At 44.9% G+C, this 24171-nt stretch overlaps 2 protein-coding genes and 1 long non-coding RNA gene across 9 annotated transcripts in view; 2 read left to right on the top strand and 1 right to left on the bottom strand.

Moving 5' to 3' along the window:
• LOC133405996 (cyclin-dependent kinase-like 5) overlaps positions 1-18522 on the top strand; it is a 31494-nt gene extending 12972 nt beyond the window's left edge. For 2 of the 6 annotated variants that reach the window (XM_061683147.1, XM_061683148.1), the window contains exons 4-18: positions 1755-1800; positions 2167-2303; positions 2378-2498; positions 4671-4730; positions 6615-6705; positions 7844-8033; positions 9401-9481; positions 9544-9707; positions 10449-11457; positions 12059-12157; positions 13008-13119; positions 13524-13647; positions 13734-13839; positions 15142-15304; positions 16025-18522. In XM_061683147.1, the coding sequence (XP_061539131.1) occupies positions 1755-1800; positions 2167-2303; positions 2378-2498; positions 4671-4730; positions 6615-6705; positions 7844-8033; positions 9401-9481; positions 9544-9707; positions 10449-11457; positions 12059-12157; positions 13008-13119; positions 13524-13647; positions 13734-13839; positions 15142-15304; positions 16025-16431 (2910 nt within the window). In that variant the 3' untranslated portion in view covers positions 16432-18522. The remainder of the gene's footprint in view (positions 1-1754; positions 1801-2166; positions 2304-2377; positions 2499-4670; positions 4731-6614; positions 6706-7843; positions 8034-9400; positions 9482-9543; positions 9708-10448; positions 11458-12058; positions 12158-13007; positions 13120-13523; positions 13648-13733; positions 13840-15141; positions 15305-16024) is intronic. The other 4 variants (XM_061683152.1, XM_061683149.1, XM_061683150.1 and 1 more) reach the window with 4 other exon arrangements.
• A 40-nt stretch (positions 18523-18562) lies between these two features.
• Positions 18563-23527, top strand: LOC133406677 (uncharacterized). The gene is made up of 2 exons (XR_009769081.1): positions 18563-19157; positions 19925-23527. It is a non-coding gene; the product is annotated as an uncharacterized LOC133406677 (long non-coding RNA).
• Positions 18809-23107, bottom strand: LOC133406676 (retinoschisin-like). Of its 2 annotated transcripts, none has more exons than XM_061684442.1 (6): positions 23006-23107; positions 21892-21959; positions 21478-21682; positions 20254-20395; positions 19897-20092; positions 18809-19129 (listed from the first exon to the last, which is right to left on the bottom strand). In XM_061684442.1, exons 1-6 carry the CDS (start codon positions 23058-23060, stop codon positions 18977-18979), a joined length of 819 nt encoding a protein of 272 aa, XP_061540426.1. In that variant the 5' UTR covers positions 23061-23107; the 3' UTR covers positions 18809-18976. The 2 variants fall into 2 exon arrangements, with proteins under 2 accessions (XP_061540426.1, XP_061540427.1); XM_061684443.1 differs by having other exon boundaries at positions 21892-21917.
• Positions 23528-24171: the final 644 nt, after the last annotated feature.

Raw genomic sequence — 24171 nt, 5'->3', positions numbered from 1 at the left:
GAGTCACTTGTCCTCCCGCGGGGACAGCAGGACTCGATTCGGCACTGCAGGAAACAAATCGAGCAGGTGAAGGCCAGCGTGCGAGGCGTCCCGTCGACCTTTTCCCCCATGACGTAGGCGTGGGCCGGTTACCGATTTCAAGATATACTGCGGTTTTCAAAAGACACGCTTTCGAAACTGGTAAATATTGCCATCTGCGGGAAGATCATTGATCATACTGATGCAGCTTCCTTGATCACCGAGAGATCGACTTATTCGTTGACTTTTCTGCTGCTCGGATTAATGCCCGGAAGTACTCCGATGCCTATTGTTTGCATTCTGAACATTGTCAAATGGTTGAATGGGCCCTAATAATAGAATCCACACGTTTTCAGGATCTTTCGAGGATGGATGAGGAGTAAGGGGCTGGCCGCTGTCGAATGTTTGGAGACAGAGACTCGTGGAGCGATAAGCCCATTCAGGGTGCATTCCATTGCTCTGCGCTTAAATCAATAGTGAGCACAGCTATGTTTACCCTCTCTGCTCTCGCTCAACGCGCTTTAGCTGCAGCAGTAATAGAGTGTGCAACAACAACAAATCAAGTCTTTTTATTTGATTTCATTGGGGCCAACATTCACCGCTCGCATGCAAATGAGATCCAGCACGAGAGCTTGCGCACAAAGATAATAAATCTTCATTTTCGGGGCTTTGACATGCTCAAAACCTCACCAAATGTTTGACTTGTTGCCTTTGTAACAAACCCCGGAATATTGGTGAAATTCAGCCCCCGAACACAGTTTCACTTGGCCACATAACAATCGGTCGGCATGTCCATCGTGAGGAGACCGACAAAAAAGTCAAAGGGACCGTGTCGGAAAAGATGCACAAAGTCTGCCATTTTGCTTTGAAGCAGCCATTTTGAGGTCGTCTTGGCCATTTCCAGATGTCACTCTAAGACGAACCACCCCAGAGATTTTGATCAGATTGCGACCAAATTTGACCGACGGAGCCGTTGCCAAGCTTTTACGTCATTTAATTTGGGCACATCGTGGCGTCAGTGTTTGAGCTCTGAAAAAGGGGGTGCGAGCGGGCCGCTTCTTGCAGCTCTATGTTGTGTTTATTGTTTACCAATGAAAAAGTGGAAATTCTACATTTTAACTCTGTGCCGCAATTATTCGCCAGTGGCGTCCACTTGATGACAAATAGATATCTTCCCCCCCAAAAAACAGTTCTTCATTTCACACCAGGAAAAAAAAAACGAGTGGGAAGCAATGGGCGCACGCCATCTATTGGTGTCGAGGCAATGATTTGAGGAAATATGGTAGGAATGAATCCATTTTTGAGACTCTTGCAATGATGGTTGTTTCACGGGTCATTTTGGAGGCTGCCTGCTTCTCCGCCACGTCGCTGCCTTCAGCGCAGCGCCGGGCGCAAACGCCAGCGGGCCTCGCAACTAGGGCATGGAAAACAGGGCAAGGGTCTCTGGGGGGGGGGGGGGGGGGGGGGGAAACAAAAAACAAAAAAACCTCACAATTGCACTTAGAAGTGATGAGTTGAATTGTCTCAGTAAAGCCGAAAGTGAACATGAAGGAATGAATTCTTGACTGATACGCTTTAACAGTCGTTAACTGGAAACCTAGTGGTGTTTTTTGGTATTGTCAAATTCAGATTGAAATTCATAATTTTCTGGAATGTCCACATTAAAAGTGCTTCACATTGCTGGATGCTATCTTCTTGTTTTTATGACAGGTCTCACAAATGTGTTTTTCTTGCAGGACACCAACGAAATTGTGGCTATAAAGAAATTCAAAGACAGCGAAGGTAAAGTGGCTTTTTAGCTACTAATTTTACATATTCACGATTTTTGCGGTCCTATTTTAACCTCTGCAACTTTTGGGGATTTAATGTCATCCTATTTTAACCCGTACAGTTACGATTGTTGTGCAACAGATTTTAGTTTATACAGAGTAGCGGGAAAAAGTCCAGCTTCAACCGGCAGTGTAAAAGGGGCGAGAGATACCCACCTCTCTCAAATGTCCGAATTTTCTCCTTAAATGCACTGAGAAGCCCCCCCCCCCCAAAAAAAAACAACAACAACAATTTATCTGCATGTCCACAGCAATTGTGCGTGTTCTTTTTGCCAAAGTTTCATGTCACGGGTTAAATTGGCATCCATCTTTTACTCAGAAAATGAGGAGGTCAAAGAAACGACACTGCGGGAGCTCAAGATGCTGCGCACCCTCAAGCAGGAGAACATCGTGGAGCTCAAAGAGGCGTTCCGGCGGCGAGGGAAGCTCTACCTGGTCTTCGAGTACGTGGAGAAGGTGAGCTGTCTTCCTTCTCCACCAAGCCTGAGTGTTTCTTTTCTTCAATGTGTTTGCCCTTTTTTCTTGTCCAGAACATGCTGGAGCTGCTGGAGGAGCTGCCCAACGGCGTGCCCACGGAGAAGGCGCGGAGCTACATCTACCAGCTGATCAAAGCCATCCACTGGTGCCACAAGCATGACATCGTTCACCGGGGTAAATGGCTTACATGATCTACTTTATCATCTTATATCAGAGGTGACAAAAGCACTCACACGCTGTACTCAAGTAGAAGTACAGATACTTGTGGAAAATAAGACGTACTGAGTGACTGCCATACTTAAGTAAAAGTAAAAAAAAAAAAAAGCTTTATTTTAACCTGTGCAACTTCTTGTTGATTTACATCAGTCCTAATTTACCTGCGCAATTTGGGGTGGATTCACTGTAATCTTATTTTCACATTTGCAACTTTTAGGGGAATTATGATACTTTTTTATTTTTGTAATTTTTGGGAGAGTTACGCCAGTCCCAATTTAACCAGCACAATTTTTGATGGCTTTACGGTAGTCTTCTATTATCCCGTGCAATTTTTATATCGTCTTATTTCAAAGCATTCAACAACTTTTTGTGGGGTCTACAGTTGTCTTAAGTACATGTTCAACATTTGCTGGATTTATGGTGAGGGTATTTTAACTGCTGCAACTTTTACAATAGAGCTTTACAATAGACATATTTGAACCTGTTCAACTTTTTAAAGATTTATATTCTTAATTTAACCTGCACAAATTTCTCTTTTTAAACCTGTGCAACTTTCGAGGTCTTATTTTGACCAAGGCAAGTTTTTGGAGGTTTACGTTAGTCTTATTTAACGTATATTTATAGAGAGGTGGAAGTACTCGTACTGCTGTACTTTAGTAATAGTGCAGATAACTTTGTGAGAAAAGACTGTGGTAAAAGCAGAAGTACTGATTGAACTACACTACTTAAAAAAAAAAAAAAAAAAAAAGTACAGGCTCATAAATGTACTTAAAGTACAAAAATAAAAAGTACAAGTAAATTTTTAGTGTCAGTTATGCACAACACCCATTTGATACCCATTTTCAGTAACAATCATTTGTACTTGGTTACTTCCCACCACTGCATTTAATCAACCGCTAACTGTATTTTGAAAAAAGTCCTTTATTCTCACACTCGGACATTGTGAGCTTTCGGTGAACGAGCAGGAAGCCAGATGGCACTCGGCCGTCCAAATGGCCGCTGGGATCTCCCGGTGCTCACGTCCAACTCCTTCTGCTTCCTTGGGTTTGCCCTTGATGAATAACTCATGCTTTTTTTTTTTTTATTTCCCGCTTTACAATCTGTGAATTTTCATGTTTCTTTAATTGCTGCCTCTTTTTCGCTGTGATGTCTAAGGGCATTTAGACACATTGAAGTTATAGAAATAGATGGCATGCGGTAATCCGGAAAAAAAAAAAGAAGAAATCAAACTAATGCAGACCTATCATTGAATTCAAATGAATTAAAAACACGTGATTTAACCTCCACAATTTACGGGGGAATTTACAGTAGTTTTAATCTAACCTCTGCAACTTTCAGGGGAGTTATTGTAGTCTTATTTTAACCTGCACAACCTTTAGGGGCTGTTGTTGTTGTCGTTTTTTTAACCTGCACATTTTTTAAGGGGCATACAGTAGTCCTATTTTAACCTGAGCAACTTTTGAGGCTTTTACGGTAGCCTTAGTTTTTAACCTGTGCAACGTTTTAGGGATTTATGTTAGTCCTAATATAACCTGCGGAATTTTGTGTTGATTTACAGTAGTCCTGTTTAAGCAAGTGGCGATTTATGGCAGTCGTATTGCAACCTCTGCAACTTTTAGGGGATTTATGCTAATGATATTTTAACCTGTGCAACTTTTTAGAGATTTGCAGTAACCTTATTTTAACATTTTGTCATATTTGATCTTTGATGAGATTTACAGTATTCTTGTTTTTTTTCTGCAAGATATGCAAACGTCCTATTTTCACCTGTGCAACTTTTGGGGGATTTATGCATGCGTTATTTTGACCTGCGTAACTTTTGTGTAATTTAAGGTAGTCTTATTTTAACCTGTGCAGTTTTTGTATGATTTGCGTTAGTCTTACTTTAACCTGTGCAATTTTTGAGGGATTTACTGTCGTCTTATTTTATCCTCTGCACCTTTTTAGCAATTTATGATGATTAGTTTAACCTTATCGAGCTTGTTAATGTTTTCGGCATCCAGAATGGAGATTTGTCTCCTCATGACGTCTGTCATCAGCACAACTAAACTAAGCCTTTAATCCATCCACCTTTTTCGTTTTTATTATGCGCGATGTCATAACGTTACGTGTTGTCTGCTCATTCTTTAGACATCAAGCCGGAGAACCTCCTCATCAGCTCCGATGACGTCCTCAAGTTGTGCGATTTCGGTGAGCTGCCTGTCGAGCTGTGATGCAACTGGAGTTTTATTTTTGCACCGAGGCTAAATTTGCGCATCCGGTTATCTACCAAGCTCCACGTGCGGCCCACTCCCTCACTTGTTGTTCTCCCCTCGCCGCTACGGAAAGACGATTGAGCGTTTCATTCACATCCTTGATATCTAGCTTAAGGTCCATGTACTAGTATGCTCGTTGTGCATGCCAGTAGAACAAATTTGGCATACTTGGAAGAACAACCATGTCCGGCAAAAGTGTGCACTATTGGACAGCTTTGCTCTACTTGTCTCATTCTCGTCACTAGTAACATGTAGTTGTCCGATTAGTTTGCCAGAAGGTTTCCTACGAGTGATGTCAAAGTGCTTACTAGTACATGAACCTTAAAGGACATTGAATAAATAAATGCTTGCCATAAAGCTGGTTGAGTATTTATTCAATATCCTGCTCGTCGAACAAATTGCCTTTTTAGTGAGGACAAAGCGTGTACTAGTAGTCCATGGAATAAACGCTCAAACGGGTTTCCGTCCACCTCAGTTCGTGAAGCATGTTGCAACACGACAGGCTAACGTCTGATCCAATCTGGCAACCGAACGAGGGGGCACGGAAAACATCATGCGGGCAATCTGCTGCGAGAGGCGGCAGGCTGTGCTGGCCATGGGACGCATATAGGCCGAGCAGATTGGAAAGTAGGGCTGGGTCATATATGCTTGGAACTGAAAGCTTTCAATCGTTTCACAAATATTCAATCATAGATTTTTTCCCCCCCCCCATCCTTGCTTATAAAGAAAAGCTAATAAAGTTGTTTTCACTTTGGGGATTTTCTTTATTTCTCCTGATTCCAAACAAGCACTAAAATGGTTTTTATCCGCTAAGTTTTCTTTCCCAGCATCAACATCCTCCGAAATACGAGTGCCCCAACTTGTTACGTGCCGTTAAGTGGCTGATTTGATTCATATTTAATACCCTGGCATGTGGACAAGGAGAGCCACTTTTAGCCATTTAGTGAACGGGACAAGCAGTCAAACAGACGAATACAAAACGAGAACACTCGCTAGGAGCTGCTGTAGGCCACAACTCGTGCCCAGACGCTCACGCGCAGACTAATGGGTCTAGCCGACTCCAGCTCCTGACATCACTCCCTTGGCCACGCCGTCTGTTTGATCAATTTTGATAAATGGGCCCCGGCCATCCACCCATGAGGGGGGCATCAAACACTTCACTTTGCCCCGGGCAGCACCGCCATTGGCGATAGATGCTACAAGAGAGTGGCAAAGCGCTTCATTCATTCATTAGACAAGGCTAATGGCCTAACTAAAAGAAGCTCCTCCCCTTAGTTCAACAAAGTTGCTTAGCACCAAGATGGCACCTCAGCAATAATAACAACAACAACAATAATAATAATAATAATGCATTTCACTTCCAACGTTGTATGTAGCATTTTTCTAGACACTCAAAGACGCTTTACACATTATTCATTGACTCCACAGTCGAACTTTCTGCTTGGTAAGCTACGTCTGTAGCCACAGCTGCTCTGGCGCAGTCTGATGGAAGCGTGGCTGCCATTCTGCGCCTCCGACCACCACCAAGCATCCAACCACATTCATTTTTGAATGAGAGATGATTTCGGCCTGAGCATAAAAACAGCAAATTGCTGAGGATCACAAATAACAAACGTCTGCCAAAAGGTGAACCCCCCCACAAATATGTGCTTCACTGAATTGATCAAAAACCCCAATTCATCGATCAAATGTATTTATCGCCCAGCCCTCGTATGTGGTGTATTTCTCCTTTGCTCTGACCCATTTTATCTTCTTAATGAGGACACAGTGTTCCAGACTGGTCGCGAATATCTCTCCTCATCTCGTCTTCCCTCGCCAGGCTTTGCACGTAATCTCTCCGAGGGGACGGACGCCAACTACACGGAGTACGTGGCCACGAGGTGGTACCGCTCTCCGGAGCTCCTGCTCGGGTACGGACGTCACGAAACACTCACCGATGCGAATGTTTTGAAAGGTTGTTAATTGTCGCACAAGTGTAACATTCATGAAGCCACTGCAATACATGAAAAAACTTCAGTCTACCTTAGTTTTGGCCGATGAGTAGTTTAGCACCCCTGCCTTTCAGTTCTGAGGTTTTGGGCTTGAATCTCTGCTCCGGCTTTCCTGCGGGGAGTTTAAAGAGTGTTCTCCTGATTCATTCCGCTTTCCCAAAACATCCATGATAGGTACTTTGAAGACTATCAACTGTCCTTAGGTGTGAATGTGAGGCTTTTGTCTGTATTCTTTTTTTAGTTAAGGGGGATCAGCTCGACGAGTGGTGTGCGATACTGCAAGATTTGGTATCAATCTGACATCAAGGAAATACAGGCCCAGTATATTTTATAAAAAAAAGTATATATTTTTTAATGACTAACGTGGTTGCATTATCAAATTGTCAATTTACTATTGATGTGTAAGACTGCAAGATTTGATATTGATTCGATACCAAGAAAATACAGGGCCAGATATTTCTGAAGAATTCATCAAATTGCCACTCTCCTAGTCTTGTGTGATACTGCGCATTTGGCATCAATCCAAGTCAATCCTGGACCAGTTTCGCTCATACCAATAATAATCTTCATTTAGAAAATAATATTCATAAAAAATATAGTTTTGAAATTAATTCAGCAGGTTGCCTCATCAAATTGCAGTGTGCTTGCGGTGCGCGATACTGCAGTATTTGGTATCGATCTGACACCAAGTCAATACAGGGCCCAACACCAATACTGATATTTTTGAAATCATTTTCATATTGCCATTCAACAAGTGTTGTGCATTACTGCAAGATTTGATATCGATTCATCAATCCAATACCAAGTACATGCGGAGACAGCCTCGCCACTACCAATGCTGCTATTTTTTTAATATTCACGATGGATCAATCATCAAATGGCCACTCTCCAAGCTGTGTGTGCGCGTGTGTGTGTTACACTGGAAGATGTTTTGGCAAACAGATACCAATTACTCCTGGGCCAGTATCGTCAACACCGATACTAATTCTATGATGAAAATGTCACTGATCGGCGAGTCCTACTTCCTGTGTGGTGTCTCTTCTTACCCTCTTTCCAGGGCTCCGTACGGCAAGGCGGTGGACATGTGGTCGGTGGGCTGCATCCTGGGCGAGCTGAGCGACGGGCAGCCCCTCTTCCCGGGGGAGAGCGAGATCGACCAGCTCTTCACCATCCAGAAAGTTCTGGGCCCTCTTCCTCCCGAGCAGATGAAGCTCTTCTACAGCAACCCGCGCTTCCACGGGCTGCGGGTAAAAAAAAAAAAGAAAAAACACACACGCGCCGTTTCGCCTCCGTCTTCCGTCACTCCTTTTCTTCTCTCCATCTTGCTCCTCACACACTCTGCAGCTTGTTTTTTGAAACATTTCTTTTAGTCATTATTCCTCTGGCTGTGGCGTGACTGATTGGATGGCAGTGACTCATGGTGTATCATGTGTCAATGGAAGCCGGATCGTCCTTCCTTTTCCTTTAGCGTGCCCACGCCTCGGGGATGCATAATGATCACTTTGCATATAGCTCCCTTTTGTCAATCCCTGATGGTCCCCCAATACACCCCCACCCCCACTTTCCTATTACGCTCGACAACACACATTTTGAAATGTCAAATAATGTTGCCGCCTCTGAGCGGACGTGAATAAACATCAAGCACTCGCCGTTGTTACATGTTCTCTCAGGGGAACAAAGACAAAGCCACAACCTTGTCTCTTGTCGTCCCTCGACACTCTACTAGTGATATGCGATCAGGCAAGATTTGTTATCCGTCGACACGTGTACACGACCATATTTTTTAGTCATCATGGTGAATCCATCACCAAATTGGCACTCTCCTAGTGATGTGCAATAAAGTGAGAGTTGGCGTTGACACGCACAGGGCCAGTAGCGCCGAGTTTTTAACTCTTTCACTGCCAGCAGTGGCAGTGCCAAGATCAAGTCAGGGTTCCCTATATTTCCAACCCATTTTTAAAAAATCCATTTTGAGTATTGTGTTCTGTGACAATATAAGCCTCAAAAATAAAGAGTCGACGCTGTTTTTTCAACCCCAAAAAACGTTGATGAGCCATTTCTGTTCTTTAAGAATCAGCAATAGAACATTGATTGCGGATCACAAATCCAAAGCAATGCAGCGCTGCCATCTACAGGGACCTCTTAGTCATTACAGTGGTTTACCAAGCAGAATTTTATACAAGCTTGGCGAGACCCTCTCGAAAAACGTACTTGGCATATGTAAATGTTTGGATTCAACTTGCCAACTCATCATGTCCATGACAGCAATGAGTGAAAGATGCAAATGTATTCAACTTAAAGTTAAAGTTAAATACAACGAAACTGCATTTAGGTAGTGATTTAAAATGTTTCCCCCCCCCCCCCCCCCCCCCCGCATACACCGTACTGTACTGATATTATTTTTAATATAGATGTGTCATCAGATTGCCACTCTACTAGCAGTGTGGGGTACTGCATGTTTTGGTATCGATACTGTGGAAAAACAGGGCCAGTATCATGGTACTGATACCGATTTATTTACGTATTATTTTTAACAATTGAAGTGCTTTCATGACACTTGTATCAGTAACGGTATCGGTCTTGCTCTTGTGTCTTATTGATCGCCTTCTCTTAGTTCCCTGCTGTAAACCACCCACAAACACTGGAGCGCAGATACCTGGGAATCATCGGCGGAGCCCTGTTGGACCTGCTCAAGGTATTTTGTACGATCACGGCGGTGCGTCAGGAGAGCACGACGGTCCCTGTTGTGCCTTGCAGAGTCTTCTCCTGCTCAGCCACGCCGAGCGTTTCCTGACGGAGCAAAGCCTCAACCACCACGCCTTCCAGAACTTGCGGCTGGTGGAGCGGCCCGGGCCCCCCACGCCCACGCCCGTGCGCTCCTCCAAGAGGAAGCCCCACCACGGAGACACCACCCCCAGCAGGTCAGCGCCAAAGAAACGCCTAAAGCGGCGAGAAGTAGCTCAGCTCGTAGACGCTATTGGTCACACGTTGGCTCATGGAAGGATTTTCAGATCAGTTTAGATTTTTAAATCACTCTAAAACTAGATTGCATTCGTTTTACAAATCTTGAAAATATACATATATGACATATTTGTCATTATTAGTAATTGTGTGTAAGTAAATGATTTTTATGATCGATATTTTGTTCAATTATTGTTTTGCTGCTCGCCACACAAAGCACAAAATTGACTGAGCAACAGCTCGTAACTGGAAGCACTTGTAAGTCAAGGTATCACTGTCTAAATAAAATGGACTTACTTTTTCTTTACTTTGTTTTGCTAACTGACTTCCTACTAACAAACCGACTTTTACTTTACTTTTACTCACGTGCTTTGACTTTTATTTACTCACTGACTAACTTACCAAGTTTTACTTTCATTCTTGTTCTTTCTTTTATACTTTTACCTCCCTTTTGTTCTTACGAACATTTACTGATGGATTTACACAGACTTGTTTTGTCAGAATCAGAATCAGAATCATCTTTATTTGCCAAGTATGCTTACTTCCATACTTTTACTTTAACTTACTTTTAGTTAGTGACTGACTGACTTTACCGACTGAGTAGAACTTTTACTGACTGACTGACCGACTTACATCTACTTCCTTAGCTTCTTATTTACGTTGACCGTCTGACCGACTGCCTGGTTTCCTTACTCACTCAGCGACTGTCTTGACCCCAGGAATCACGGCCCGAAGAGCTCGGGCAGCCATCGCTCCAGCACGCGCGACTGCTCCAGCTTGCCGCGCCACGAGGACCTCCACCCCGCCGGCAACAGCGGCGAGGGCGGCGGCCCCGGGGGCTTCCTCAACGGCAACCTGCCGGCGCCCATCAACCTGAGCCCCACCCTGCACCCAAAGAGCTACCCGCCGCAGATGTTCAACCACTCTGCCTCTTGCGGCGTGGACCTGCCCCACCTGCTCAGCCCCGCCGAGGCCAACAAGGGCGACTTCGACGTCGGCCCGGGCCCCAAAGGCTCCGACGGCCCCGGGGCCAAGTACCTCAAGTCCAACTTCCGATTGCAGCAGCACCGCCACTCCTTCGTGGAGGGCAAGACCAGTACCCTCCAGTCGGGGGAGAAGCACGGCCGCCACAACTACATGGAGGCCCCCGCGCCCAAGTTCTCCTACCTGAACCTGTCCAAGAGCTACGGCACGCTCAGCGACGCCAAGTCGGTGGGCAACTTGAACGACGTGCACCTGTACGCCGATGAGCCCGCCGCCCGCTACTTCCCCTCCAGCTGCCTGGACCTGACGGCGCCCAGCAGCCCGGCGGTTCGGCGCTCGGACCGGCGAGGGAGCACGCGCACCGAGCGCGAGAGCAACACCCTGGACTCTTCCTACCGCCGCTCGTCCGCCCGCCGCAAGGAGTCGCCGGACGGCCTGGACCCGAGCGAGGGCGGCGGCGGAGAAAGGAGCCACGGGCATTCCCTGTCGGCCCCGCACGAACCTTACGCTCAGGGTTACAGCAGCCCCTTCTCGTCCCAGCAGAGGCCCCACCGTCATTCCATGTACGTGCGGCGGGACCACCAGAGGACTCACGGGGGCGACGATGGACTGCTGGTGGGGCAGGGGGTGCCCACCCGCGCCAGCAGCCTGCAGCTACTGTCGCCGCAGCTGCAGCACCGCACGCTGCCTCGCCACTCGGCCTCCAGGGAGGAGGACATGAGCCGGGTCAGTCGCACCTCTCCAGTCAAACCACCACGTCCGTCACGGACGGGGGATGCGTTCCAGACCTAGCCGCGATTGGTGGAAATATGCAACTTGGGGACCGTATGAAAAACTTTTCCAAAAATTGTTTCACACATTTTAAACACAATTCAACTTAGATAAAACACACTCCGGGCCTGATTTACTAAGATCCCAAATAGCGGGTGTTAGACGCCGTGTTCGCTCACTCGAGCGGAACAGATTGCCCGCGCTGCTGGCAACCGGTGTAAAAGTTGTGCAGACCGGCATGTTTAGAAGAGGCTTCTGCGTTTGAAATGACTCAGATGTGAGGAAAATGCGGAGTATTGCCACAGGAGATATGGCATGACTCCTAGCTCTTGGTTAGATCATTCAGGAGCTTCTGTAAAAGTGGCTCGCGATCGCGACTCGGCGACATGAAGAAAATGCGGGCAAGTTGACCGTAGGATGTCCAGGTGCGACATACGCGAGTGCGGGCTGTTGCATTGTGTTGTGTGCTTGTGTGTTGTTGCGTGTAGTTGTGCGCTTCCCGTTGTTGACGCTTGGCTGTTGTGTGCGTGTGTGTGTGTGTGTGTGTTGTGTCCAGAGCGATCAGGCCCCCCCTGAGGCGGCCCCCCACAGCAGACCCCCAATCAGGGAATCCACCACCAGGGACAACTTTCACGCGCAGAGGCAAAAAAGCGAGGTCCGACTTTGATTGTGGCGCGATGGGCTGCAGTGCGGATGGAGGGATCACTCGCTCTCTCGCTCTCCTGGCCTCACTCACGTTCTCCCTCTCCTTCTCAGTCTCACTCCCTCTCTGTGTCCCTCCCCTCTCTCTTTCTCACTCAACTCTCTTCCTTTATCTTTCACCATTTATCCCTCTCTCTTTCGCTTCCTCTGCCATTCTTTCTCTCCTCCCACTTTCAATCTCTCCCCATCCCTCCCCCTCTTTCGCCCTCGCTGTCCCTCGTTCTCACTCACTCTGGCACACTTTATCTCTCCTCCCTCTAGCTCTTGCTACTTTATCTATCATCCCTCTTTCTCTCTCCTTCCCTCTTCTTCGCTCTTCCTCTCCCCCTCTTGGCACCGCCCTTCCCTTGCACCCCCTCTCTCTCTTTCTCCTTCTCCCTCCCTCTCTCGTCGCTCTTTTTCTCTCCCTTTCTCCCTCTCCCTGAGCTCATCTCTCTCCCTCCCTCTGTCAAATCCCTTTTTCTTTCACTCCCCCCCCCCCCTCCAGCTCTCTTGTACTTGCTCTCTCTCTTTCTGTTTCTCTCTTGTGTTGTAGCTGGCTCTATCTACCGTCAAATGCCCGCTCCTCATCCTCTGCCTGCTTTGCTGCTCCGCTAATGTGACAGTTTAAACCTTATTTAAATTGTCCGTATATACAGTATATATAGTACAGCACACTTATCTCATTCACTGCCAGCCCTCCCAGTTAACATGGATATTTGACTTCTAAATCCGTCAATGGCAGTGAATAAGTTATGATGACGATTATGATGATGAATGGGGTACCGGAGGCCTGCGTTGTGTTGACTGCGCTTGTGTCTCAGGTGGGCCTGTATCACGAGCCTCAGGCCGAAGACGGCGGCGGCGCCTCCTCCAAGGAGAACCGCAACATCTACAGCGAGTCCATGCCCCGCAAGGTCGGAAGCTTCTACAGAGGTGGGTTGTTTGGTATGATTGATATTGATATTAATGTGATTGGTATGATAGGTAGTATGCTTTGGATCACTGGCTGTTCCTTTCTGAGACGGATAGATATTAGACTTGTGATGTGGTATGCTTTGGATTGTGAAACGTTCCTTTCCATTGATGCATACAGTAGGTATTGGACATGAGATGTAATATACTTTGGAGATTGAGATGCGATTTACTTTCCTGTGCAATGTGGACAGCATGATATGAAGACATTGGACAAAGGGTGTATTCATCTCTGCATTATGATGTTTCATTTCTATGGATAACTGTGTTTGACATACTGTATAATGTGGTATGCTTTGGATCACGGTATAGTGTTCTTGTCTTGTAAAAGGCAAGTGATGGTCTCTGTGGTGTTTGTTGAACAGTCCCTTCTCCTCGGCCAGACAACTCCTTCCACGACGGCCGCTCTCAGGCCCGAGGCTCGGGCATGGCGGGCGACGGCGGCAGTCTGGCCAACCACTCCAAACGCCAGCCCGCCTTTGACCCCTGGTAAGCCCCTCAAACCAACGCCCACCGTCAAACTCCGCTTCTCTTTCGGACCGTATCTGCCCTAACACGCTCTCTTCCCGTCCGAGGACGGGCCCGGACACCGTGGTGCTGAATACCGCCGAGCCGTCCAAGGAGAAAGAGAAGCAGGGTTTCTTCAGAGCAATAAAGAAAAAGAAGAAAAAGCCTCAGATGGTGAGTTGGCTACACCCTCGCCAGAAATAAACCTGCACACACTTACCTTCGTGGCTGACCAGTTCCTTCCGCACCAAAGCATTACAGTGCCAGATATTCAATCTTCCATCCATTCATCCATTTTCTTCCACTTAGCTGAGGTCGGGTCACGGGGGCCGTTGTTTTAGCAGGGAAGCCCAGACTTCCCTCTCCCCAGCCACTTCGTCCAGCTCTGCCTGGGGGATCCCGAGGCGTTCCCGGCCTGGCCGAGAGACGCAGTCTCTCCGGCGCGTCCCGGGTCGTCCCCGTAGCCTCCCGCCAGTGGGACGTTCCCGGAACGTCCAGGAGACAGCGACGACAAAATTGGTCAAATACCTGCCCAAAAAAAATTTTTAAATGTGAGCGCAACATGAATTTACGTTGGCCAGATGTTGTGAAGTTTGCTGGCGCCGTCTAGCGGTGGCGTGTCTGAAGCTCACGCAAACGTCAAATGAAAATTTGCCAGAAGAAAAAAAAAATCTACCAAGTGAAAAAAAAAGTTACCGGTGATGACGGGGAGAGAAAAGTGTGATGATTACAAAAAAAGGAAAGACAAGTTATTGCCACAGGAATTTGAAATGTGACATAAAACGTGTACAGTTCCTGATCAGCTGTGGGAACGGGGCTTTGAGGGGCTCTTTTTTTCTTTTTGGCTGCTGCTTCGTTGTCAAGTTTGGGCGAGGAGGCAAATAAACGCAATCTGGCCGGCAGGAAGCAGCCGGGCGTATTTTTAGCTTCTCATTTACTGCTACTGTGACACACACACACACACACGCACGCACGCACACACATACAGAACACTCCGTCAGAGCTGGAAGTTGCTAGAATGCTGTTCTGGATACTTGTCATGTTCCCATTGGAAATAATGTCAAGTGAAATAATAAAATAAACTGTCACCATTTCTAATTCTGTACTTTTTTTTTTAACAGTGTAGGCAACGTTTTAAGTTGAACGCCATGTTAAAAAATAAAAATAAAAAAAATGGAGCAGTTAAGGTACTGTGATGCCCTTGCATGTGGGCAAGGAGAGCCACAGTCACCGATGCATTTTAGCCGTTTAACAAACAGTCAAAAACCACATTTACAAAATGAGAAGACTCGGACGGAGCTGCTGGAGACCACGACTCATGTCCAGATGCTCACACGCACGACTCCACCTCCTGATGTCACTCACTTGGCCACGCCCCTTTAAGGGCACACATCCAACACATGAATACTACACTATTGACATGAATGGCACTTATTAAAGCCTTATTTCTTTGCATTCTGTTTTTATATTTTCAAGCTGCCGCAGTTTGTATTTGCGTTGCCAGGTCCCCAGCGAGGAGGCGGTCCTGCAGAAGTCGTCGCGCTCCCACCAGAGCGGCCGCCACCGGAGCCGCGACAAGAGCCGCGAGCGCGAGCGGGACAAGGAGTGGGCCGACAAGATGGCCGACTCCCACTCGCCGGTACGTCCCGTCTGTCGAGACGCCGGCTTATGTTTACAACGGCGTCGTGATATTTGCGCTGTGAGATGTCATCAATTTATTCCCAACCGTCTAATCTCGTCATTTCGTAGCGTTTCTCTTCAGGTGTGTGATCAGGCGGGATTTCGAGCTCGGCGGCGGAACAGAATCTTTCCGTGTGTGTGGTGTTCTGTGTTGAGATTATCGCAGCGCACCACACACAGTCCGACCAAAACTCTTACATGGCTGATTTTTTTTGTTTTTTTTGTTTTTTTTGTCTTCGTGTCTGTCACAGATTAAAAACAAAGATTTGTAAAATGCTCGCGTGTACCAGCCCTTCGGAGCTGAGAGCGTCTTCGTTTAACAGTATGTCTGAATTCTACTGCCTCCGGGTGGCCAAGGGGTGCCCACCAGAAGGAGCAGCGCAATGTCCATTGAACTGAAGCAGAAATGTGGCAAAAACCCTTTAAGAGTTCTTTACATTCTATTTAATTACGTCATAACGGTGTGTTTTTATCAAGTAGGAAATGATATAGTGGTGTCTGTCTAATTAAAAACACCTTCCAAACATTTTTTGCCTTTTTTTTTCGGGGAAGCTGGAACAGATGAATGGCATTTCCATTTATTTCAGTGGGAAAAGATGCCACCCCCGCCCGCCATGTCGAGGCTGTTATTCTGATAGATCCCTTCTTGCGTATTTTATTTTTTTTGTCGTCCTCCCAGAGCCAACCGCTGAAGTCGCTGCGCAAACTCCTGCACCTCTCCTCGTCCTCGTCCAACCAGACGGCGGCGTCCGACATGCGCTACCAGCCGCTGCCCGGCCCCGCCTCCGTCCCCCAGGGGGCCTTCTCCGACGGGCGCGGCCACCCGGGCGTCAACACGCCGCAGATGAAGAGCAGACAGTCGGCCTACCCGCAGCTGGAGCCCGGCTGGCACGCCGGCAACCCGTACCCCGAGCAGATGGCCGTCAAAGGGGGCCAGAACGGGCACGGCTTCGGGCGCCCCTCCAGGTCCCGCATGGCCAACCTCAACGACCTGAAAGAGACGGCGCTGTGAACCGAGACCGCACGGGAAGTACTGAACTCACTCACGCCTCCGGGACAGACCCCCGACGCGTCACACACATCTAAACATACGCGTTTACGTAAAGTCACGGTCACAAAGGGGGGAAAGTCTGCATTGTAGTGTGGCTCAAACAAAACGTCCGCATTAAGAACACACGCGCGCGCGCACACACACGCATATACACACGCGCACACACCTGCACAGTGCACTGCTTGCAAACTGGAGGCCAAAAGCCTTCTTGTGTCTTAATGTTTTTTAAAGGCTTCCAATGTTTGATACTTTATATGATGACTTCATTTGTATTATAATATATATATATATATATATATATATATATATATATATATATATATGTATATATACATACAGTATAAATATTACAAATTTAATATATTAATATATATCAATGTTTAGATTCAAGTGTATTTTTAGTTTGAACTGAGTAGAAGAATTATATTTAGTTGTAAAAGGCGTGGTATTTCTTTTGACGCCAATCCCGTCGGCACGGTAACGTCACGTGGCATTATTGTAACGCAACGCACACACACACACACACGCACACACACACGCACACTCACATCAGCTGAGTTGACAATCTATTTCAATTACATTTGGTTTGTCCTCATCTTAACACATTCCTGTACAGTTTCTGCGCTTATTATTATTATTGGTTGGAAAGTAGCTTAGCGGGGACTCTAAAAATCGGTGTCCACTTGGTAAATTCTACCCGACGACAAGACGTATGGGAGGAACAGCGTGTATTATATTAATACTGCTAATGTGGCAGCCATTGTCGCCTGGTATTTCCTCAAACAAACACACACACACACACACGCACACATTTGTTTATGGGCTGGCCAAAGCAAACAAAAGTGTTACACATTTGTAGCATAGGCCATCTTGTTTTTTTCCCTCCTCTGCGAAAAACAAATGTGTAATATTCATGTTTACATATGTAACACTAAAGCTCAAATAAATTGCAAACTGGTGTCATTTGCACTTTGTATTTTGTTCCCCCCCCTGGAGTATTTGTACCACAATAATATGACTATGAATGATTTTTGTTTTATTTTTGGGGGGAGAAAAAAAAGTGGTAATACAAGATTTAAGTGCTACAGTTACATTATGTGTATTTTTGGGAGGAAAAAAAGTCATCGATTTCCAAGAATAAAATAGTCATTTCCGTGTAGAAAAAAGTCTTGTGGTTTTTTTTTTTTCTATTTACTTGTTAAAATAGGATCTTTTATTCTAAGACAAACTTTGTTTTTTGTAGAACAAATAAAACAGTTTTCCCCCCTCACATTACACTTTTGTTTTCCTCAGCTTTATCCTCGATTTTGCCAGAAACATGACGGCCATGTAAAATAATGTGTGTATTCCAAGAACGTTACTTTTTAAATATAAAAACATTCTTAAAAAACAAAATAAATAAATAAAACGACAACATCTCATATTACGGCTTCGTGTTCGTACGCTTACAATGATAATGTCATATTTATGAAAACGCTTTTGGAAAAAAATTACGACTTTAGTCTTGTATTATGAGATTTTTTTCTTTTTCTAGAAAATGGCTTTATTCTTTCAGAATTTCAGTTTGAATCTTGTAACGTACAATATTGCCCACCGATGTAGCGGTGCACTCGCCTGACTTTGGTGCGGGCAGCGTGGGTTCAGTGCCCACTCAGTGGCGGTGTGCACGTGAGTGCGGATGGTTGTCCGTGCCCGTGTGTGCCCTGCGACTGACTGGCGACCAGTTCGGGGTGTAGTCGGCCTTTCGCCCGAGGTCAGCTGGGATAGGCTCCATAAGTGCTGTTGAAAATTGATGAATGAATATACTATATTGGAATCTTTTTTCCCCAAAAAGAATAAAACTTTCATCTTGTAATATAATTTTTTTTTTTTTTTTTGTAGAAAATAAAATATATTATTCTCACAAACATTTAATCTTGTGACCTTTCAGTTTAAAAAAAATAAATAATAATTTTTGGGATCATATCAACTTCTTTTTTTTTTTTTTACTCAGTTTTGCGCCTTTGTTTTCTGTAAGAAAATATGACCTTGTTTTCTTCTAAAATTGCAACTTTAATCTTGATGAATCCCAGCTTTTAAAAAAAAATCTTATGTTTTTTTTTTCTTGTAATATTGTACTAATTTCTTATAGGGGTTAAAAAAAAAAAAAAAAAAAAAAAGACCTCAAAAAAGTGCAACTTTAATCTCATAATATTATAACTTGTTTTTCTATTTAAAAAAAAATTATCATAATATTTGCTAGAAAAAGTATGACTTTATTCTCACAAACCTCTGGAACTAATCATCCTTTGCATGGAATGAAAAGAGATGATGAGACAAAAAGTTGAAATATTTATTTAACATTTTCTTGTTGTATACTGTAATTCCCCCCCCAAACATGGTATGGACAAGTCCCATATTTTTAATGAAAAGTAAAATATTTCCGCATGCAAGTCAAGCTAAAATCTATGGCGTCTAGCTGTATATTCTCAGGTGAAAGTGCATGATTATAATTTTTTCCCGCCCCCATTCCTTTCCTCCCCTGAGGCTCCCAGAAGCGCGAGCGTTGAGTTCGGGGAGCGTGTCGTCCGGGCAGGTCCGTCACACGCACTTGCTCATGCACATGAGCAGCTCCATGCGGACGGCGATGCGGGTGTGCCAACCCAGCGGCAGCAGACGGATGTAGCGCGCCACGACGGGCGGGCGCAGGAGGTTCTGCACCGTGGACGAGCGGTCCGAATTCCCGTAGAACACCTGCGTGCAAGGCGGTGAACGTGTCATCGTGAGTTCAGAGTTCAGTTCTACTTTGACTTACAGATTAGGAAATATAACTATGTCATATAAATAGCATGCAAGAGAAGAAGTAATTAATTTATCATAATCATAATTTCTTACATGTGCGTCTTAAATGCGAAGACGTACATTGCACAAAAGAGAGAGCAAAACTATGGTCCATACATAAACAATCCAATTCACTCTATCAGCAATGTTATTTCTTTGTTTGCAAAATAGAGTTTCCATTTTGAAGTTTGAGATCTGCTGAATCTGCTTTCGTGGACTCAAATAGACTTTTGAAAACAGAATTGGAAAAGCTGAACTAATGGATTAGTTCAGCAGATATTTTTGATGGCGGAACGTGGAAATCTCCTCCACTGGTACTTTTGATTCAGGCTGCAACTGCGTCCACCATTACGAGGTTGATTACAAGCCAATAAAAACATTCAAATGACAAATATTGAAGCCATGTCACGGAAATGTTCTTTTTGTTTGTTTTGCAAGTGTGGAACTTCAGACAAATTTGGACAAATTGTTCTGGAAGCAAATTTTCCATAGGCTGGCGGCTCTGTATTTGCATTGTTTTTTTTTGTTGTTTTTTTTTAAATCCTAAAATGCTTATTGTTTTTTTTTTTAATTAGTTTTTGGTTTAAAAAAAACAAAATTCAATGCAATTATAATGGGTGTCAATTATCTGCGGCTTTTGGCTGTGGGCAGTCGTATCTATCGTGTGTTTGCGTGCGTACTCTGTTGTTTCCCGTCTGGTCTTTGTAGTAGACCCAGTTGAGCGCTTCCACCGTGCGGTACTGGACGCTGTACTTGGTGATCCACTCGTCCGAGTCGCAGCGGCCCTGCGTCAGGATGCCCGAGACCACGCCCACTTCCCGCAGGTCGATCTGCAGCCACTGGTGCGGGTCGTTGTACTTGGACAGCCACGCGCACCTGAGGCGCGCACACACCGGCATCGCGCGTCAATGTCCGATTGTCTGTTTGCCCTCCGATCGGCTGCCGACCGGTCCGGGGTGCGCCCCGCTTCTCTGGCCGAAAGTCACGCGGGTAGGCTCCGGCCCACCCGGCGGCGGGCGGGTGTCGAGGGGTCTTACCCGAAGCCCTGGTTGTTGAGCCGAGCCTTGTCGGGGACCCAAGACGAGTACCAGCTGCTGTACTGGTCCCGGTGGGAGCAGCTGATCTGGTCCGACGCCACCGAGCCGGACTCGAAGCCCAGAGCTCTGTGGTACGGACACTCTGGGAGGGGGAGGCCAGCACGGCAATTGTCAACGTTTCTCGCCTTCTTCTATTAGGTAGCAACAAACTAAACGGTATTAGAGCAGCTTGAACTTTGTTTTCATGCAAATCCATTCCGTGGTATTTAACTTGAAGTGCCAAACAAGTGCCGACCCGCGTGAGGATGAAGCGCTACAGAAAATGGAGGGATGGACGGAATTGTTTTTACTCCTCCACTGGGGAGTTGTCCTCAATGAGCCGCAGCGATTTGCAAAGTTCGGTACTGTGTGGCGCCATCTAGTTGTATGCAAAGGAGTCCCTAGCTCAATACAGTACAGTTGGATTTAACTTTTAAGTACAATACATTTGCATTTCATCTTTTAGAATTGTTTGTTTTTACCCTTTTATTTCTGTCAAAAAGCATTGATTCAACTTGTTTGCAAAACATTTTAATTTAGCTAAGCGACGTTTTTTTTTTTTTTTTAGTTTTTGTTTTTTTTGTTTAAGCACAGTGTTAATGTTCAAACTGTTGATGATGTTACAGGGGATTACGATCATTTTTTTGGGGGGGGAATAATGATTCGATTAAAAAATAATGCATAATTACAAAAAATTATTAAAATAATCAATCATTAAATAATAAAACATCACTCTTGAGTGATATTGCTTCATTTGATTTTGGTTAATCGTTGAACAATACCAAATAAACAACAGCAATCCATTGATAAACAGTAATCGAGGGAAAATGATGATTTTTAATATTTCTATTGCTTGCTGTCCATTCAAGTTGTGCTTTTTTGGGGGGGGGGGGGGGGGGGGTTGTGTGCTCTGAGTTAATTTTTGATTGACAGCAGTCAGGTGTGGCTAGAACTATGGAAAGAAATGAAGAGACCAAAATAAAACCCCAAAATTCCTGGACCTTGTTTGGTATTTTGAATATTTTTCAATTTTGGCAAATGAACGGTCTAAATGGCAATATTTATATTTGCACTTTGGGAGTTATGTCGTCAGTGGTTTCTGAACTAAAACAAATGTTTGTGTCTTTTCAACGGATTTGAAAACCACGTGTGGAAGTCGACGGTCAGCGTGGGACGTCCCCTCACCTGGCATGCAAGTCGGCGGGCTGCCGCCTCGAGGCGGCTCTGGCGCCGGCGAGGCGGCGGCGACGGCGACGGCGTCGGGGAGACTCCCGGGCGCGACGGCCTCACAGTCGCACGTGCACGCTTGCACGTTCCTGGCGGTCCACGTCTCCACGATCTGCTGATCCTCCTCCTGCAGCTCCTCGTCTACCTGCGGGATCTCCTCTTCCTGCGCCGCCCAAAACGGGAAGCATAGAGTTTTTCAAACGTTTGTAAACAATAGGCGCCCAGGGTACTTCCGAGTGGCAGAAAGGTGACCGACTACCGCTTGCCACCCGGAAGTACGCGTGGCGTCGTGATGAAAAGCTCTCCACGGTAGCTCGGAATAACTTTTTGAAGACATTTTGTTTGTCTGTTTTTTTTTTTTTTTTTTTTTACCTCCTGAGAGTGAACAGCAGTCAGGGCTGTAGCACATCCATGCGTGCATGGAATGTAAAAAGACATTTCTAAAGGTTTGATAGACAACCGTTAAACATGGTTCAGCAGCGTACAGTGGAACCACAAAAGTCCAACACAGTCATAAGCGAATCAATTTGGAGCTCAAATTATCCGGATCTTGGGCCTTGAGACTTTTTGATGCGTCCTTTTATGATGGACGTGTCCACCCAATTTAGTGTTGATTGGTGAAACTAGTGACGGGGGGGGGGGGGGGGCACCTTTTTTTTTCCACATCAAAATGCGGACTTTGCCTTCAATTTTGGCTTTGGCTCTTTGATACTTTTTCAGGTGTCCTGTCATGACAATCATGTCCTCCTAATTTCGTGTCCATCGGCGAAACTCGTGTCGGGAGCAAATGTTTTCGAAGCGTTCAGCCCAGGAACTTGCCACAAAATGGCAAACTTCCTGTTGAGTTTTCGTCATAGTTCCTTGAGACTTTTTCCTGTTATGATGCCACCCATGTCCACCCATATTTGTGTCTCATTTTTTTAACGAATTTTCCAGCGCCCGAATCACCGCAAAATGGTGGCTGCTTCAAAGCAAAATGGCTGACTTCCCGTTCAATTTTGGGCACGGATCGCTGAGACTTTTTCATGCATCCTGTTATAAGACACGTCCACCCGTTTTCGTGTCCATCGGTGAAACCTGTGTCGGGGGCTAATTCTTTTTATTTATTTATTTATTTATTTTTTTATAGGCTAACTGAGCCCAATTTGGACATTTTCACTTAGGGGTCTACTCACTTTTGTTGCCAGCGGGTGCGCGTTAATGGCTGTGTTGGATTATTTTGAACGGACAGTAAATGCACACCATTATACAAGCCATACACTGACTACTTTACATTGGAGCAACGCGTGCTTTCTTCCGTTTTCCCATGAAAAGATATAATCAAACATTTTGGCGCGCTACTCTACTGTACAGGATCTCCTTGGGGGGAAAAAAGATGAACAGAACATCTTGTGTTGTCACTTTCAGAGGTTCCACTGTGTATTGTGCCTTCGTGAAAATGCCTATTTCTTGCGATGACGATAAAAAACGAACTTTGTGGACTTACCCTGCGAGAGGATGAGGAGGAAAAGGAGCGCGGCCCAACGAACGCCGGCCTCCATCTCGCTGCTCGGCCGTGCTGGGAATGGGATGCGAGCGGCGGATTGGATTGGGATTGAGATTGAGATTACACTAATCCGGGACGGCGAAGCGCGAGGGCTTCAACTAATACGCATTAGCGGCTCGCTAACTAACAAACCCACGCATCCTGCTTTCTCTCCGGCCATTGTATGCAAGCAGCAGAGAACCCAGATTGAAAGGTCAAATCGCTTCTTTTTGGGGGGATGTAATGATGCAAAAGTTTTTGTTTCTTCAAAACGTGTATAATATTCCAACATATTGTATCACCAGTGGTCTGTTGGTTTATTACAGTTGATCTACTGGTGAAATCAAACGCAAGTTGCTTTTCTGTATTCACGTCATAGCCATCAACTGTTTTGTAATTCAATTTGGATTCATGTATACTTTTAAGAACTGTGGCATTTATATTATAATGTAATTACTGCTCAATTAAAACAATACTATTGAATTGTGTTATTATGTTATCATTATGTAAATCCTTTAAAATATATTTGTATTTTGAATTATGTAATTACTGTTAAATAATAATATACAATTAGAAGTAGTATAAATACAAAACTATACATACTGTTAAATACAGTTGGTGTTATTTTTTATGATTATACTGTACTGTTAAGGTAAAAAAAAATATTCTTTGAATGTATTGTTTTATTCATTCTATTCTACACATTTGGTTTGATTTAAGTAAACATCTGTTCCGTTTTAGCAAATGTTTTATCAATAATGTAAAAAATATATCATATTTATAGTCATTAAAACGATGCAGTCTGTTTTTTATTTGATATTTTTTTATTCCCGGAATTTCCCTTCAGCAATTAGAATGTGTAGGACATTACAATATTCCACTTATTCGTCGTTTGAATCATTTAAAATCTAATCACAATACATTCATAAATGTAAGTTAATTTGAATGTCCAGCACCCAATTCCAATGAAGTTGGGACTTGTGTTGTAAATTCTTCTCCTTTCTTTTTTCTTTCAGAGCAAATATAAAGTTTCATAAATGAATGAAGTCATCTTGGAAAGAATAAGGTTGTGTTCTATTTTTGTTGGATGTTTTACACAACGTCCCAACTCCATTGGAATGTGTCGT

Source organism: Phycodurus eques, chromosome 8, assembly GCF_024500275.1.
Source record: "Phycodurus eques isolate BA_2022a chromosome 8, UOR_Pequ_1.1, whole genome shotgun sequence".
NCBI classification, from domain to species: domain Eukaryota; kingdom Metazoa; phylum Chordata; class Actinopteri; order Syngnathiformes; family Syngnathidae; genus Phycodurus; species Phycodurus eques.
The sequence above is the reverse complement of the archived record's forward strand: the minus strand, read 5'-3'. Positions and strand labels throughout refer to the sequence as shown.